The sequence below is a fragment of the Chenopodium album genome, chromosome 16, assembly GCF_948465745.1.
Source record: "Chenopodium album chromosome 16, dcCheAlbu1.1, whole genome shotgun sequence".
NCBI classification, from domain to species: domain Eukaryota; kingdom Viridiplantae; phylum Streptophyta; class Magnoliopsida; order Caryophyllales; family Amaranthaceae; genus Chenopodium; species Chenopodium album.
The window spans coordinates 5,846,253-5,864,665 of record NC_137849.1 but is presented as its reverse complement, the minus strand read 5'-3'; the positions used below and the strand labels follow the sequence as shown (position 1 = coordinate 5,864,665).

The 18,413-nt window shown below is 36.9% G+C and overlaps 1 protein-coding gene across 3 annotated transcripts; it reads left to right on the top strand.

Moving 5' to 3' along the window:
• Positions 1-7,938: 7,938 nt before the first annotated feature.
• LOC145586172 (protein TIFY 8-like) lies at positions 7,939-13,633 on the top strand. Of its 3 annotated transcripts, none has more exons than XM_081642932.1 (6): positions 7,939-8,312; positions 9,283-9,464; positions 9,565-10,010; positions 10,106-10,196; positions 12,661-12,724; positions 13,187-13,633. In XM_081642932.1, the coding sequence occupies exons 1-6, from the start codon at positions 8,159-8,161 to the stop codon at positions 13,264-13,266; spliced, it is 1,017 nt and encodes a 338-aa protein (XP_081499058.1). In that variant the 5' UTR covers positions 7,939-8,158; the 3' UTR covers positions 13,267-13,633. The 3 variants fall into 3 exon arrangements, with proteins under 3 accessions (XP_081499058.1, XP_081499059.1, XP_081499060.1); XM_081642933.1 differs by having other exon boundaries at positions 7,940-8,270; XM_081642934.1 differs by having other exon boundaries at positions 7,955-8,312; positions 12,514-12,724.
• Positions 13,634-18,413: the final 4,780 nt, after the last annotated feature.

Here is an 18,413-nt window from a genome sequence, read left to right as displayed (position 1 = left end):
TTCCTTGTTTCTTGCCTCAGTTGTTGACTGACCAGATTAATCTGGTCGTTTTCTTGGCCAGATTCTTCCCACCTTTCATGCTTTCCGTTTTTCCTCTTCACCCTATAAATATTCGGTGGTTTTCTTAGCCAAAACACACAACACAATCAGTCTTCTCTCTTCTCTAAACTTATCTAAATACATGTTCTTTCTGTTCTGTTTTCTGGGCAAGTATTCTGAGTTCCAGTCGGGTTTGTGAGTGCACATAAACTCCGGCGCCGTGCTTATCCTGGAGGGCGACCGCAATTGTCTACTGCACCGGGAGGTAGCGCGGAATCGTCTTTTAGGTCAGTGGTTCTCCACGACGCGGCTATTGTCAGTTTGGTTCACGCATCATGAGATAAGTTATTTCTGTTTTATTGCTTATTAGTATAACAATCTAAAAGACGACTATGGCTTCCAAATTCCTTGTTCCTGATATGTCTAAACTAGAACCTCTTGATGGAAAGAATTATAAACGTTGGGCTGTTAGGATGCATTTTTTATTTGGAGCAGATTGATGTTGCATATGTTCTTGATGATATTGTTGAACCTGTTGATAAAGATGATTTGTCTGAATCTGAGATTAAGTTTTCTAAGGATGATAGAACTTGTAAGGGCATGTTGTTGCATTATATGTCGAATAGTCTGTTGGATATTTATATGGGTTTCTATCATGCTAAGGATATTTGGGATGCTTTAGAGAAAAAATATGGAACTGATGATGCTGGTACTAAACGTTATTGTGTTAGTAAGTGGTTAAGTTTTCAAGTTGTTGATGATAAGCCTATTATTGATCAGATTCATGCTTATGAGAGTATTTGTATTAATATGGCTGCTGAAGGTCTGTCTATTTGTGATACTACCCTTGCTATTGTTCTTATTGAGAAACTCCCTCCCTCTTGGAAGGATTTTCGTAACCAACTCATGCACAAAAAGAAAGACCTAACTTTAGAGAAACTTGCTGCCCACCTCAAAATTGAGGAGGAAAACCGTATCAAAGACAAAACCCCTTCTGTTTTCCCTTCCTCTTCTTCTGCCAAAGCCAACCTTGTTGAACCCAAATCAAACAACCAGTCCAAAGCCAAAAACAGTAACCTTAAGCCTAATGGGAAAATTCAGAAGTACAAGTTTAAGGGAATCTGTTATGAGTGTGGTTTGACTGGTCACAGGGCTAGAGATTGCAGGGTCAAGAAGAAGAATGGGCAAAGTCAAGCAAATCTTATTGAGGATTCTGACGTTATTGTTGCTGTTGTTTTAGAAGCTAACTTTACAGGTAATGCTGCTGAGTGGATTGTTGACACTGGAGCTACCAGGCACATCTGCGCCAACAAGGACATGTTCACTACCTATGACAAGGTTGAAGGTGAAAATGTCTTCATGGGCAACTCAGCTTCTGCTTCTATCCAAGGCAAAGGGAAGATCGTTCTCGCTCTCACTTCTGGAAAATTGCTTACTCTCACTAATGTTTTGCATGTTCCAGAAATGCGCAGGAATTTAATTTCTGGCAGTTTGCTCATGAAAGCTGGACTGAAGCTCTCCTTTGATTCTGATAGATTAGTTCTTACTCGCAATGGGGAATTTGTGGGGAAGGGCTTTTGTAATGGGGGGCTTTTTACTCTTGATGTTAAAATTGACACTATGAATAAGAATGCTAGTACTTCTTCTGCTTATATTGCTGAGTCTATTGATTTATGGCATGTTAGATTAGGCCACGTTAATTTTGATTCTGTTAAAAGGCTTAAACACTTAAATTTGATTCCAAGTTTTTCTAAAACTGATTTTTCGAAATGTCAAGTTTGTGTTGAAGCCAAATTTACTAAGAAGCCATTTAAATCAGTAGATAGACAGACTGAAGTACTAGAACTTGTTCATAGTGACTTAGGTGATTTTAATAATCACGAAAGTAGAGGGGGTAAAAAGTATTATATTACTTTTGTTGATGATTGTTCACGTTTTTGTATGGTTTATCTTCTCAGGTCTAAGGACGAAGCTGAGGAAATGTTCCTCAAATGTAAAGATGAGGTAGAAAACCAGTTGGACAAAAAGATCAAGAGGGTTAGGAGTGACAGGGGTGGGGAGTACAGCCCTGACACTCTTAAGGCATTTTGTGAGCAACTTGGCATTGTTCATGAGACGACGGCTCCCTATTCACCCGAACAAAACGGTATAGCTGAAAGGAAAAATAGAACTTTAAAGAATATGATGAATTCTATGCTTATTAGTTCTGGGCTTCCTAATAACATGTGGGGGGAGGCTATTCTTTCTGCTTGTCATGTTTTGAACAAGGTTCCTCACAAGAAGTTTGACAAGACTCCATACGAAATATGGAAAGGTCGAGCGCCAAACCTGAAATACTTGAAAGTGTGGGGGTGCCTAGCAAAAGTAGGCATACCTAGCTTCAAGAGGGATAAGATTGGTCCCAAAACTGTTGATGCTATTTTTATTGGCTATGCTTATCAAAGTGCAGCTTATCGTTTCTTTGTTAAAGGTGCTAACAATTCTTATGCAGGTGGTCATATCATTGAAGCAAGAGATGCTGAGTTCTTTGAGAACATTTTTCCTTTGAAAATGTCTCCTTCTAATGATAGTGAATTGCATGCTAGTAGTTCTGTTAGTTTACCTATTGCTAATGCTCCTATTACTAACGATGATTCTGTTTTGGAGCCAAGGAGAAGCAAAAGGGCAAGAAAGGAAAATAGTTTTGGTCTTGATTTTATTACTTCTTATTTATCTGAATCTTCCTTAATTGATGATGATTTTGTGCATATTTTTGTTTTGGAAGATGATCCAAGAACCTATGATGAGACAATGAGGTCAGTTGATGCTGTATTTTGGAAAGAAGCAATTGATAGTGAATTACAATCAATTCTCAATAATAACACTTGGGAATTGGTTGAACTTCCTAGAGGTTGTAAGCCCATTACTTGTAAATGGATCTTTCGGAAAAAATTAAAGGCCGATGGATCCATAGACAAGTATAAGGCAAGGATAGTGGTAAGGGGTTTTACTCAAAAGTTTGGCATTGATTATTTTGATACTTACTCCCCTGTTACTAAAATTGCAACCATTAGGACTTTAATTGCTCTTGCTTGCATTTTTGGTCTTGTTGTTCATCAAATGGATGTCAAAACTGCATTTTTGAATGGTGACTTGGATGAGGAGATTTACATGGTCCAACCTGAAGGGTTCGTTGTTCCAGGACAAGAGGAGAAGGTTTGTAAGTTAGTCAAGTCATTGTATGGGCTTAAACAAGCTCCAAAGCAATGGCATGACAAATTCGATAAGACTATGACTGGTAATGGTTTTCATGTTAATGAAGGTGACTCTTGTGTTTATTTTAAGCATGATAGTCATGGGTGTGTAATTATTTGTCTTTATGTGGATGATATGTTGATTTTTGGGACTAACTTGGATCGTGTAAATGAGACAAAACAGTTTTTGAGTTCGAATTTTGAAATGAAAGACATGGGTGAGGCAGATGTGATTTTGGGAGTAAAAATCAAGAGGACTCCAAATGACATCTGTCTTAATCAGTCACACTATGTTGAAAAACTTCTTAAAAAATTTGACTCATTTAATGTCGATCCAGTTAAGACTCCCTATAACCCAAGTTTCCACTTAAAGAAAAATAATGGTAATCCAGTTAATCAGTCTGAATATGCTAGAATTATTGGTAGTGTTATGTTTCTTATGAACTATACTAGACCTGACATTGCTTATTCTGTTAGTAGGTTGAGCAGGTACACTCATAATCCAAGCAGTGATCATTGGATTGCTCTAAGGAGGTTGCTTAGGTACCTTAAGGGTACTATGGATTGGGGTTTGCACTACTCCAAATTTCCTGGAGTTTTGGAGGGTTTTTGTGATGCCAACTGGGTATCCGATAATGATGAAGTTAACTCCACTAGTGGCTATGTCTTCACCCTTGGGGGTGGAGCCGTATCCTGGAAATCTTGTAAGCAATCTTGTACTGCTATGTCTACTATGGAATCTGAGTTTATTGCTCTTGAATTGGCAGGTCATGAGGCAGAATGGTTGAGGAACATGCTTGCAGATATTCCACTGTGGGGGAAGCCAGCTCCTTCAGTTGCACTTCATTGTGATTCGCAAGCTGCTATTGTTGTTGCACACAACCATGCCTATAATGGGAAGAAGAGACACATCCGTCTGAGGCATAAAGCCGTCAGAAATTTGTTGTCTGAAGGGGTGATATCACTGGACTATGTTAAGTCCGAAAAGAACATTGCGGATCCGTTAACTAAAGGCCTATGTAAAAAACTAGTTTTGGAAACATCGGAAGAGATGGGGCTAAAGCCCGTTGTATGAATTGTGAAATAATGAACTCCTACTCACTATGAGTTCAAAGGGGAACGTTATGTAATAATTCGGAAGCACATTTTCATTTTATTTGTCCATCTCTAGATGTTTGTTTTGTGCTTAGCTACATATGAGAAGGAGGTTGAGCATACGGCTCTTAATGAACCCATATCCATATTTTTGGAGGTGTGTTGTAGCTCACACTTGATGGAGTTCACCTACTTAGGTGTGGAAGTGTGGCCGCTTCCTATGAGTATTTCGTGGGCTTATACTCTAGAGCACCTATGAGCATCCAGGCTGGACGTATGGCCAGTATAATGCGTCATCTTTATTCGCGGAATTTCAGAATATTATACATGTTCAATTGTGTGGCTCAAAGTGACGGGTCCCTAACTCCCTATTGAGTTCAAGACGAAGGTCACTTGTTAGGTGAGGGATCATAGCTTGATGTCCACTATGTGTTAATTCAAGTCGCGAGACATTGACACTTATGCAATTGTTTTGTTTTGCCCAGAATTCATTTTTCCTTTCTTTCTTTTTCATATCTTCGAACCTGTGGGGGATTGTTGGAAGTTCTTGATATAAAACAAGAGTGTTGGGAAAAATAAGAGAGAAAGAGAGAGAGAAATAAATGGAAGGGGAAAAGTCCCACATTGATTGGGGAGGAAGGTTTTTCCTTGTTTTTATAAAGTAGTGCTTTAGCACTACTTAGTTGAGTGAGTTGGAGGTGTGTGTTACTCCACACACACACACGCGCGCGCGCGCGCCGAGTCGGGCCGGGTCGGGCTCGGGCCTCGGGACTTGGGGTCTTGGGGAATGTGATGCGCGGGCGTGGGTCCTTGTTATCTTTTTGGAGAAATTTTATTTCCTTTTTCTTTGTTAAACAGAATATTCCTTTTTTGTCTGTTGGGTTTATTCTTTTCTGACTGTTGTGAGAATTAATCAGCCATTAATTCCTTGATTGTAGCTGACTGATTAATTCCTTGTTTCTTGCCTCAGTTGTTGACTGACCAGATTAATCTGGTCGTTTTCTTGGCCAGATTCTTCCCACCTTTCATGCTTTCCGTTTTTCCTCTTCACCCTATAAATATTCGGTGGTTTTCTTAGCCAAAACACACAACACAATCAGTCTTCTCTCTTCTCTAAACTTATCTAAATACATGTTCTTTCTGTTCTGTTTTCTGGGCAAGTATTCTGAGTTCCAGTCGGGTTTGTGAGTGCACATAAACTCCGGCGCCGTGCTTATCCTGGAGGGCGACCGCAATTGTCTACTGCACCGGGAGGTAGCGCGGAATCGTCTTTTAGGTCAGTGGTTCTCCACGACGCGGCTATTGTCAGTTTGGTTCACGCATCAAGAGATAAGTTATTTCTGTTTTATTGCTTATTAGTATAACAGTGCATGGTCAAGCGGTTCTAGCCTGTATTTGCATATTTGCATGATACAAATGATTCCAATAATTTCATTTTTCATGGGGAAACAAAACGGTAAAAAGGCTAAAAACTTTTGGACTTTCAAAAACACCCATTCCCTATAAATCCCTTCATGGCTTAACTTCTGTAAACCCAATCACTTTCTATATATCTCACCTTGACTCTGCCATATAAGGGCTAGGTTTTGCTGCACTTTACTTGGAACGACGAGTAGACGACCTCGGTGCCGACAGGGGACGGCCTCAGCAGCACCGCCCACTGGCACTACCTTTTAAGGACTAGTAAGTCATTTTCTTAACCTTACAGTTTTGGAAGTACTTACATCACATATTCACATAGTTTGTGTTTCACTTTCATAATTTGTGTATATTATAGGTGTTATTTTATTCGTAATCAAGTTATATGTCATTATGAAATTGAATTATGATTATTAATATCAGTCAGTTTGTGTGGTATGCTTAACCTGAAAAAAAAAAAAAAAAAAGAGATGATTGCTTATGGAAAAAAGCAGTGTCGTCTCGGACATTTTTGTAGCTCGGATAGAAAACTAAATAATGTTTGTTACAGTCATTAGCTCAAGTCCCTAATGTTTGTTACAGTCAGCAGTTTGACCACCCAAAATGGTGGATGAGGGACTAAATTCACCCTTTTGAAACATTAAGGACTAAGGGCCTGTTCTAACGACTGAGTTGAATTGAACTGAACTAGTGACTATTTTATGAGAGAAGGAAATTAAGAACTGAACTGAAAATAATTTGAAGAGAACAGACCATAAATCCAAACTTATTGCAAACATTAAGGTCTATCCTTAGTCTTTACTCCACTTAATAAGTGTATTACTCCCCCCCTCCCCCCCCCCCCCCTCTGGCCCTCTCCAACTCTTACGCAACCTAGGATGTTTAGCTGGGTTTAGGCTGACTTGTGCGCGGTTTTGATCTTTTGGGGCACCTCTTATCTAATATTTTATCACTTAGCATGTTTAAACTATTTAAATTATGAGTAGGTGCACCCTTCTTGTTTTTAACTATTGGTATGTTTTCTTATTTTGTGCAGATTCTGTCTTCATCTGTGAGTATCACTTAGTATTATTACCTTTGGTTCTGGTTTGTGATAATGGCTAATACTCCTAAGGCTCCCTATTTGCTGGCCATGCTACTGATCTTGGTCCTGAGCTGCGCCCAATTTTGGAGCCTCTTCGAGTTCAGAGTTCAGACCTTCCAGATCGACAGCTGGACTAAAGAGGAGCTGATCCAGAGCTTCCTTATTGTCAAGGGGTTCGTTGAACACTTTACTCTGATTCCTGATGAGTCTGTGCGACGTAATGTAGTGCACATGGCTATCACCAAGAAGAATATGTTCCAGTCTGCTGATGTGTGCACCTGCAGACAGTTTTACCGGTTTTGCATTTGGTTAAAGACTTCAGAAGGTAGGGATGTTCTGAAAGCTGCATGGAAAACTCGCAAGCTCGAGAAGCAAACCCGTCCTGGAAAATCTGTAGTCGATGTTGCCTAGCTTAAGCAGGCCATCAAGGAGGCTAAGGCCAAGTGTGATGCTAAAATTCTAGAGCTTCAGAGGCTGTTCGATTCTATAGAGGATGAACTCCACAACACACCTGTTTCTTGACATCTTTCTTGCATCTATGTTTTGGTTATTAATACTAGTAGATATTTGAATGATAGTAACGAAAAGACTCGAGAAATTGTAAATTATGTTTTGCTGTTATGACTTTTTCATTGCAATCATTCTTGTGTTTATGGTTCTTTTTTTAAAGTTAAAATTAACTTCAATTGTTGACACAAATTTGATACAGTGACTAAAAACAAACCTCATTCAACTTATTCACTTAATTGAACAAACATGTTCACCTTTGCCTTTAGCATCATGTATATTACCATAACCTGAGACCTTTTACAGGTCCACCAAACCCGTGTTACTAAAATACTTGTTATTTGTTGATGAGTATGGTAGCTTTTCCACTTTGTGTTGTTGTACTAAATACTAATATTGAGTATAGACGATAGAGTAGTAACATATTTTGTGTTTTGTCATTAATGCTATAATGTCAAGTTTGTGTCAATAATCAAAACCCGCTTAAAATTAAGAGCGTCGTCACCGTATTACAACCGTAGATCACAACATAACCCCACAGACCACAGTAGTAGACATCAAAGAACAGCAACTTAGCCTTAATAACACTTCACTACTTGGACCCATCTCTTTCTCTCTCTCCACTTCGTCACTCTCTTCTGGGTTCACTCTCTTTGAGTCTTTGCCCTTTTACCCAGATTCCAACTCAACCCCCATCACATCAAATCAACCCCTTCTCTTTCTCTCTCTAAATTTTCTCTCTCTACAATTTCTGTAATAATTATGGGAGGATGAACATGAAATGCCAACAATGGCGATGATGGTGACAGGTGACCCCACTAAAAACACCGCTTCTGACAGCAACCCAACACCAACACAAACTCCTGCTGCTGTTTTTCATGACTTTCTTGGTGGTAAAGCTCCCACCTTTCCCGCTTTCTCTCTTCCTCTCTCTGGTATTCTTCCATCTTTTGGTTTTAATTTTTTAAATTTTGATTTATTGGCATTTTGCAGATTTTGATATTTCTAGATTTTTTTAGCTTAATTTCTGTTTCTGTATGCTATTTGTTGAATGCATTTTGGTGGGCATTTTGCAGAATTTGTTATTTCTAGGTTTTTTTTTAGCTTAATTTCTGTTTCTATATGCTACTGTGAGTACTGTATTTATTAAATGCATTTGGTGGGCATTTTGCAGATTTTGAAATTTTTTTTTTTTTTTTTTTTTATTTTTTATTTTTTATTATTGTAGCTTACTTTCTGTTTCTATCTGCTATTTGTTGAATGTATTTTGTTTGGTATGTTGCAGAATTTCATCTTTTATTGATTTCATCTTTAGTTAGCTTGATTTCATTTTTCCTGCTATTTGTTGAATGCATTTTTGTGGGCATTTTCCTTACATTTTGATTTCTGTTCTTAACTTGGTTAATGGGCGTTTTTCTGTATTTGTAAGAAATTTGAAGTTAATTTATGGCTGTACATTTTTTTAAAAAATTTTTGTCCCTTTTAAATTCAAGAAATTATAGTAATTGCTTGTTGTTCCTCTAAATAGTGTATTAAGTATAATCCGATTTCAAGCTGAGAAACCTTGTTTTATACGAGTATCAAGTTTTGGATCACTATGATGTATAATACTCCATTCGTTTGGATTTAGTTGTCACATTACTACTTCGAATTTTCAATGTGACTATTAGTTCCAGACAAATAGATTGAGTAATGTGGCTGGTAGCTACCCCACCCTTAAAAAAGAGGTATGTGATTTGTGCACTTGGTTGATGTCGTCTCTTGGGACTGTTTTCTTTTGGTAAGCTGAGGTATATTTAATATGTGCACAAATTAAAAAGTGGGTGACCTTTGATTTTTTCAACAACTTGGGCACTACCATTGTTTTCTAAGATAACTGAATTAGATTCCCACTATCAATGGCAGAGAAACAGGCGGGTAGTCAGTTGGAGAGAATTTCAAGTTATGGTCCAAAAAGTGATCTATCCGTGTCTGAGGTAAGTAATCGGTTTGTGGGAAGCAAGCGGAGTCATTCGGATTCTGGTTTTACCGGATCATCAAGAGAGGGGATTCCACAAATGATTCCTGAGAGTTCTCATGTGATGAAGGTATAAGTCGTTGTCATCTCTTTGTTCGAATCTTCGAAATGTATACTACCTTATCTTATTGCTCCAATTTATGTGAATATATTCCTATGTTTGAATCCAGATGCTTCGTAGTGCAAGTGGTGGGGATAGACTCAAAATTTCACCTTTTGACGGGCCTCTTCATGGTGTACCTCAAAATATTAGGTCACTATCTTCTTTTGTATCTCAGACAACTAATGCCAACTTTGTGAACTCTGAGAGGCTGAATCCGATGAATGTTGGAGGGAGTAGCATGCAGTATAATGCTTGTGTCATGAAGTCTTCTCCTCTCATGTATCAAGCACCCTCAAGCAGATTGAGGGATATCAGCTCTGGTCCATCAGTCTTGTCTCAACTGGCTGCGGATGAAGGGTCTAGAACAGGGAATAAAGGCTCTGGTATCTTCAATTCGATCACTGCTGGTAGCAATCCAGTTACTGAGAGAAACCCTTCTGGGTTGCTTCCAAGTGGTTGCAACATAAAGCCTGCTACTCATATTTCTGATCCAGAACCATCTAACCCTCCAATGTAAGGGAAAAAGCCTTTTTACTGTCTCATCAATCTTTAATCGTGTTTTGTCACTTTCCACGTTTGTATCATACATTTCTATTTGATAATTGCAGTTCACGAGGACTAAGTACGTCTGGCAGCAGACAAATGACTATAATCTATGGTGGTCAAGTCCATGTTTTCGATGATGTTAATCCAAACAAGGTTTGTGACCGTTTCTTTGCTTAAAATGGGGTACGTTCTTCAGTAAACTATTCTGGTTACGAGAATGTCTTCAGTACACTAATAACAGTAACTATCATCAATTGTTGGTGCCCTATAGCTAAGTAATGAACTTGCAAAGTGATTCAATTTTTCTTAGCAGTACCTAGTTAGACTTAGGAAAGTGTGCAAGCTTTGAAGAAGATTATTCGGCTTTGAGGTTAGGGAAAAATGTTCTTCTTTATTCAATGAGTATTGTAAGAGTATTTGCATAGAAAAACCTTGTTGCGGAGACGTGGACTTGATGTATGCGTTGTAGAGCTGCTGAATTTAATGTGCTTTTGCTGTTGTGATGATGTTAATGTTGACACTCATGCTGCTGCATGTATATGCAGTAAATTTTTATTTAATCTTTTATGTACAGTTGGACAAGTATTGAGTGTAAACTTTGAAATGAAAATGTACTTCTGTACCGTTGAGAGTCATAGGTTAGCTTTCAATTTACATGTGTCAAATACTTTAAAAGAAAGACACTTTTGGGGAGTCTTATTCACCAATTTTCTCATTTTTCTGTAACTTTATTGGGTATCTGCTATCCAGAGAAGAAAATCTTTTCATTTCAACCTTCTATTCCATTTATTAGGTAAAATAACCCTGCTTTTCTTCTTTGTAATATTTATAAAGATAATTATAATTACCAGAAGATGAAATGACGGAGGTTTGGAATTAATATGCTTGCAGTTGAATGAAATGTTAAGCTTAAATCTTCACTACTTCAGAGTTCAAACATTGGGTTTCGCTCTATCAAAATCAATATCCTATGCAAAAAACCCATTTGTGAAATGCCCTCTCTATATCTGACGTGGTGGATGCTTTTTCTTGTAAACAAAGTTGTTGCACATAATATTTCTCCAAATTCTTAGCGTGCAGGGTGTTGGGAATTTTGTCTATTCATAATTTCATACCTTATTCTGCTACAATTTTTGTCATTGGAAGGTTATTCGGAATTTATACAAAAACGTTAGAAATATGGAATTCCTAGCCTTTTCATTTTTTTTAGGTCTTATTCTTCTCACCTTGAAACTTTTTTTTTTTTCCACTTGCAAGATCATAATAACTCATACAAGTTCAGTTAGTTTAGTATCCGGTAAGTTTTACCCATTGTAAAGAAAACAAGCCTCCGGTGGCATAGGAACAACTGTTCTTGTTGTATCTAATATTCTAATCTACTATAGTTTTATTCTTCCTTTCTTTTAGTTGGATATCACGGCTCATAAGGAGATAGCACGTGTAATGATGTATGGATACGAGGATTTAGTAGATAAAAAAGTAATGTACTTTTCCTTGTTTGTATGCTTTCAATTGATGAAAACATTTGACACCAGAAGATTCCAGAATCTGGGGTGAGATGCTCTGCTATCCCTAAAGAGAAGTATGACAGACGTCTTACAATCGATTCATTTAAATCTTTTTATTGTAGTGTAATGGTTTTATAAAGAGCTATTGCCCCTTATAAATGTTATCAAATTTGGATATAGGAAAAGTCAATGTCATTTGTCTGCTAAAAATAGTCTGTGGATCTGATCTGGGTGAAATAAGTCCTTTGTCCCATAAGAATTATACACTGGGGAATTGCGGGGAGGTTAAGGAGAGTGAAAAAGTTGAGACAAAAAGTGGATAGGTGGGTGTGGGGTGCAACTCTAGAGAAACATTAGAGAGAAATCTTTTAGTATATGAGAGAAAATATAGATTGATATGGCCAATCCAAAGTACTCCGTTCGTCCTTTTATTACATGCCTGTATTTCTTTTTTGAGTCATCAAAATTAAGTGCCTGTTTCTATTTATAGGTTGTACTTTTTTACAATATTATTCTCTTTTGGATGATTTGTCATCCTTTTTCCTTTTCTTTTTTGTACTTTAACATGAATTCCCTATACTTCCTCTCTCCTAATTCCCAACTACTTTTTCTTTCTCTCTATCTCTCTCTAACCTCACATGCATATTATACTCCCAATTATTAGTTTTAAGGAATTTTCAACTTTCTTAATTCCCGTACAAAATGAGAAATAGGCATGTAATAAAAGGACTGAGGGAGTAGTTTTGATGGGGCGGAGGTGGTAGGAATGTTTCATTTCTCCCCCCTATTTGGAAGAGCTTTAAAAGCGACAAATTGAGAAACTGAGAAAGGAAAAGCAATTTATATGCGAAGGACATTACCACATTGCATTCATATGATAGTATGGTTGATGGTTATCTATTTGTGTCAGAGGCCTGCATAATTACTTCAGCTGATGGTTTGCTTGTGATAAATTGTTACATGCGGATGTTATCATGGCTATGGCCGGATCAAATGGAGGATCTTGGTCGACTAATTTACCTAAAGCTTCACCCAGGACAACCACAAATGAATATTGTTTACCCAGCGAGCATGAAACAAATCCACTTGCTGACCGTTCTTTTGTGCAGAAGTATCGCAACCTATTATCAGTCGGTGCAAATACCATCCATGGATTGGGCCCTATCAACCAAGGTAATTATATTAAGTTTTCATCAAGTTGAAGATTGTTCAAATGTACAAGGCCTATCTTTGATGATTTGGTTTGGTATTATTATGGCAATCGGTTCAAATTGGCTTTGCTTCAATATGTTCACCGTTTCTAATTTCTAGCAATTCTCTTTTGTACCGTCATAAAAATCCAATTTTTATCTCTTATTATTTAACTATATATTTGCCTCTTACATCAACACGTCAAAATTCACTAGTGACAACGTAGCATACAGTGGGTTATATATATGACTATATTGTGCTGAAATTGATGCTTTACAATAGCCCTTTAAATACTTAATCCTTGTGCCATTATCTCAGTATCTTGCATGGCTGGCAAAGATAATGGAAATGAATTATTATTCATAGAATTTTATAACTCTTGAAGATGTACTCTAGATTCATACTGTTTTCATAGATTCATAACTTTCTTTCATTTTATGGCAGGTGGGATGATAGCCAAACATGCAGGAACTTCATCTGGTCAGGGAACAGAACCTAGCCTCGAAACAAAGCGGGAGGTATAATGAGGATATATATGGGTGCAACAGCAGCAAATCTTGCTAGTAGATGAGCAGATTATAGGTCTAACCTTGCTTTTACTAACTCTTGTTCAAGGTTTTCGCTGAGTAGATTTTAGCTGACTTTAATTCTGGTATTTAGATTAGTGGATTAGTAATAGCAAACTATGTACATGGTCTTATGTAATCAGATTAAGTACCTTAATCGTCTTCTCAGGAACTCAATGCAAATCAAGCACCTGACTGATTCCATCTTGCTCATGTATTAATTTCTGTAAGCTAACTGTTACTGATTACCTCGTATCATGGTGATGAATTTCTCAGTGTAACAACTAATATTTACTCGGTAGTCCCCTTGTGCAGTTGTTTGTAATTAGTTGTCACATTGTGTCAATCCCCTGTAATGAAGGACATGTTAATTAGTTGTCACATTCTGTTTTTGATGCTTAGGATTCATGAATGTGATTAACCATTTTGCCTGACTGGTTGCCTAAGCATGTAATGAGATCAAGTGAACATAACATACAAACCTTGTACTGTTGTTAAGATATACTGATATAGTGACTCGAGGGCAAAAATGTATCGTTGTTCCAACTAATTCCAATGTTATCAAGCACTATTTAATGACCGTATGAATGTATAGCATAGTATATTAAACCTTGTGTATCTACTCGATATCACAGAGAATAATATTAATAGGCAGACATTAGAACAAATATGACATTTCTATTTGCTTATGACCAGTATGTTCATGATGTTTATAGGTTGTTCAAACCGAGTAATTGGTCAAAAGTATCCAGCAGACTTATATTCTGTATATTATCCATTTCTGAAGGACATGCCACCATTTCTTTCTGCAGAGTTGAGCCCAAAATGTCTTGAGGTACCATAATATATTTGATATTGGGTGATGATATAAAATTTTAATGTTAAAACGAGCTCTGTGCAATCGAGGTGATGGCTCCATAGTCCATACAACTAAGAATTCAAATTGATGTACTTGCTGAGGCTAGTTCTATTAAAATCTGTCATTGAAAAATATTACTGACAACCTCTGTCAAGTCTGAATGTCTGATGCTGTTTATACTGCCATTGTGGTTGTTTGTATGTTAGGCAAGTAAGGTTGACAAGGCTATTGCTAATTTAGCAAATCTGGCTAAAATTCCCGAGTGAAGAATAGCCATTGGCAAGGCCAGAGGCATCCCTGCAAATGTAAACGTGTTGGAGCAGCAGCTTCTGCACTACTGCAGCAGCTTTGTACCTTCAGATACAGATTTGGCGCGGCTATGATTCAGGAGAGCTGTCTTGGTTGTTAGTATCTCTTTCACTCTCAAAATAAGGTCCCCTAGAGCAAAAGAGAAGTTATAGACATATAACAGCTTATTGTCCTAAATAAGAAGCTCTTAAGTAGGTAACTAGATTTCTCTTTTTCAATGCTGTACCATGTTAGTTACGGCAGAAGTCAGCAATGTTTTTAGTTGCATCAGAATTAAATGAAGCATCCACTAAAGATTGAATTGATTCTTTCCATGATCGAAAAAATGTGTTTATGACCTATCGACTTCTCAAGTCTCAACTAATTGATCAAATACAAGTATGTGATTAACTAAGGCCCTGTTTAGTTCACCTTATTTTTACTTATCAGAACTTATCTAGTCTGATTTGATTTGATTTGATCTTATTGTCTGATTTGACCAAACTTTGACCTTAAGTGTACGATAATCTGTAAGGAAAAAATATATCAAGTGATATCTTATTAGATTCGTAATAATGTGTTTTATTAATATGTAATTTTCATAATTTTTTTCATTACGAAATTAAAGATATTTAGCGATAAAAAATTGCATAGAAAACGATGATCTGATTTGAATTTATTTTTTCTGATCTGATCTAAACTTATTTTTTTTGATTTGATCTGATGAGAACTTATTTTTTTTGAAATAAGAAAAAATAAGTTGAACTAAACAAGGCCTAAGTGATGTTTGGTTGGCTTTAAAAAAAATTTATGAAAGGGAAAAATCACGAGAAATACAATCTTGGGTTGTTAGGTAACTTTGGTTAGTTATAAAGAGAAAAGATTAGAGAAGCCTAGGAAATATGACTTCCACATAACACAAGAATCAAATTACCCAACTTCCCCTCCTCAATAGTTTTCATGCAAATTGAAAACTCCGTTTTTATCGATCAAATATGTCATGACCATTTTTCACGAAACATTTACCCTAGGAGAATCCATTTAGCAAATCCAAGTGAAAGTCTATCAACATTGAAACATACATATGGAGTGTATATGACAAAATTCCATCATCTAGTTCAATTATATTCCAATTTCTCTTTAAAATGTATGATTATGTTTCTACTTCATGGCAATTGATAGGCCAAATAGATATTTCATATTTTATGCCTAACTTTTATTTTTTTCATGGTTGCTAATCTTGCTATGTTGCACTATTGTAGGCGAAGTGGACAACACAAGTTATGCTAACATTTTATTGGTCCACCTTAGCATCATTAATTTTGCCTTTTGTAGAATTAGCATTATCCAATAATAATCTTAGGGTCCACAAAATCAATCTATTCAACTTTATACTAGGAAAAATTCCTTAATAATATCCAAAGTATTGACTAGTCAACCTTAATACTTGAGCAATGTGACAAAAATGAAATGATAGGCAAATGGGGATAATCCACCTTCGTTTGTATAACAATTTTTTGTCATCATAGTCTCTTGCTTGTATTCACTTTCCTTATTCTTTTAACCAAATGTGGTCAATTTTGAGGTTAAATGTCACATTCATATTCTATACCAACAAACATAACACCCCCACCCCTCTCTTTTTCAATAATATGGAGTAGAAATTAATGTTAAAAAGATATAATTCATTTGAAGTCAAGTTGATGATCAAAGCCGCAAAAATTCGTATGGCACGTATATATAATATGTAGTATTTGGTAGAGGATATGTATTATCTGATAGAAGATATGTACAATTTGTTGGAGGATATGTGTTATTTGATAGAGGATACATACAGTTTGTTGGAGGATTGGAAGATACATACAGTTTGTTGCTGCACGTACAAAATATTGGGTACCCAATACTTTGTGTTACATAAATGTTTAGACTTGATCAACACAAATTATATTTGTTTCAAAAGAAAAAAAGTATTATTGATTTTGCATGGAAATAATTACTTGAGAAAATAAAGAAGTATTAGTAGAAATATAATTGAGGATTACATCTAAACGAGATGTAGGTAGATCAATAATGACTTTAATGAGATATGCAGGGAATAAATGTGGCATTTGAAATTAATTGTGTTATGACTTGATCAACATAATGAAAAGATGTTCCTACAACAATATTATTATGTGTTTTTAATATGTTTTAGGATTATATGTCAATTGCAGCAAGCATTTTATTATATGAAGTAATAATTTTAGGCCTTGTTTGGAAAAATAGAGGTAACAGATAGCTCTTAGCGGTCATATAGTCATGGATAGTTGTAAAAGTGAAGATCGATAATATAAAGGTTTGGAACAGTAGCGGTTGAAATAATTTAACGCTACTCGCTACATTTTGCGCTACTAATATTAACATTTGAGAAAAATTAGAGCAACTCCAATGGTTGTAGCTACTAGTTAGGGACTTGCTTGTAATTTTCAAAAATCTCTAGCTACTAGCTTAACCATTGGAGTTAAAAAATACAATTAGCTTGGCCAAACAAATTCGCTTGGACAACCTAATTTGCTTGAGAAAAATTTCCAAAATTTTTGGAGATTAATATATATAAATAAAGCTAATTGAGAAAGTCAAGCTTAGTTAAATAGCAAGCTAGTAGCTAACCATTGGGGCATGAAATAGCTACAAAGTGGTTGTAGCTACCAAGTGGCTCACCATTTAGCACGTTTGAGTAGTACTTTTGATAGTTTTCGGGTTTGGCTTGAAGATTTTCCTGATTTAATTCAGGCTTTTGTAATCTCCGACATTAGTCATTAATATTATGTTCCGTTTTCTCGTCAAAAAAAAAAAAAAAATAGGTGCACCCAAGGGTATTTTTAACTCATTTAATATTTTTGAGCAGAAAATACCTCTGGGTGCACCTTGCACCCGAGTGTATATAATTATTTATTAAGGAGTGGTGAAAACGTGTGAGTTAAAAAAAAATAATGATTTGAGAAAACTATATAGCAAAGGAAATCAATAAAGTAAACACAAATTGAGTAAGTGAATAAAAGTAAATACTAAGGGGTCGTTTGATTCACACGGGGTAATCGGAATGGAATGAACAAAGAGAATGGAATGAAAATACCTTATTTTTGCTTTGTTGTTTGTTTTAAAAACAAAGGGAAACGATCCCACCACCACAACCACCACACAACCACACATTTCATTAATTTTCCATCTTTCCCAGCCACCAAACCCCTAGCCGCCCTTCGCCGGCCCTCCCCCGCCCCTCACCGCCCTTCGCCAGCCCTCCCCCACCACTCGCTGGCCCCAACGCGGCTCATCCTTCCCTCGAAAAACCTCCCTTAGGGTTTTTTGAGGTAGGGGAGGGGTTTTTGGGCGGCGAGGGGAGGGGAGAGTTTATCGGTGGTCGATGATGGTCGGGGAAGAGGCGGCGAAGGTCGTGGAAGCTCGTGGAAGGTCGGGGAAGGGGCGGCGATGGTCGGGAAAGGGGCGGCGATGGTCGGTGGAGCTGTGGAGGTGCGACTGGGTGGTGGAGGCTAGTGTGGATGTGGTGGTGGAGGGGTGGCTAAGGAAAGGGAATGGAAAAGTCTAGGGGGTGGGGAATGAAGTTGGAAGGATTTGGGGTAATGGTGAGGGTAAAGGGAATGAAAAAAGTGCTTAACAAACAACAACAAAGAATGAACAAAAGTGTAAATGAGTTTTTTCCCTCCACACCACCCTATCCAACATCATATTTTCCTCAATCCCCAAACACTCATATCACCCTCAAGTCTTAATCACCCTCTCTCAAATTTTCTTAGGGGTCGTTTTGGTTCAACAAAGAAAAAAAGAATGAGCTTAAAAAAAGGGAAACAAGAGAATGAAAACAAAAACCTGTACATGTACTAAGTTTTTTTTTTTTTTTTTTTAAAAAAAAAATATGAAAGAGAATAAAAGCCACCATACAGCCACCACACAACTACCT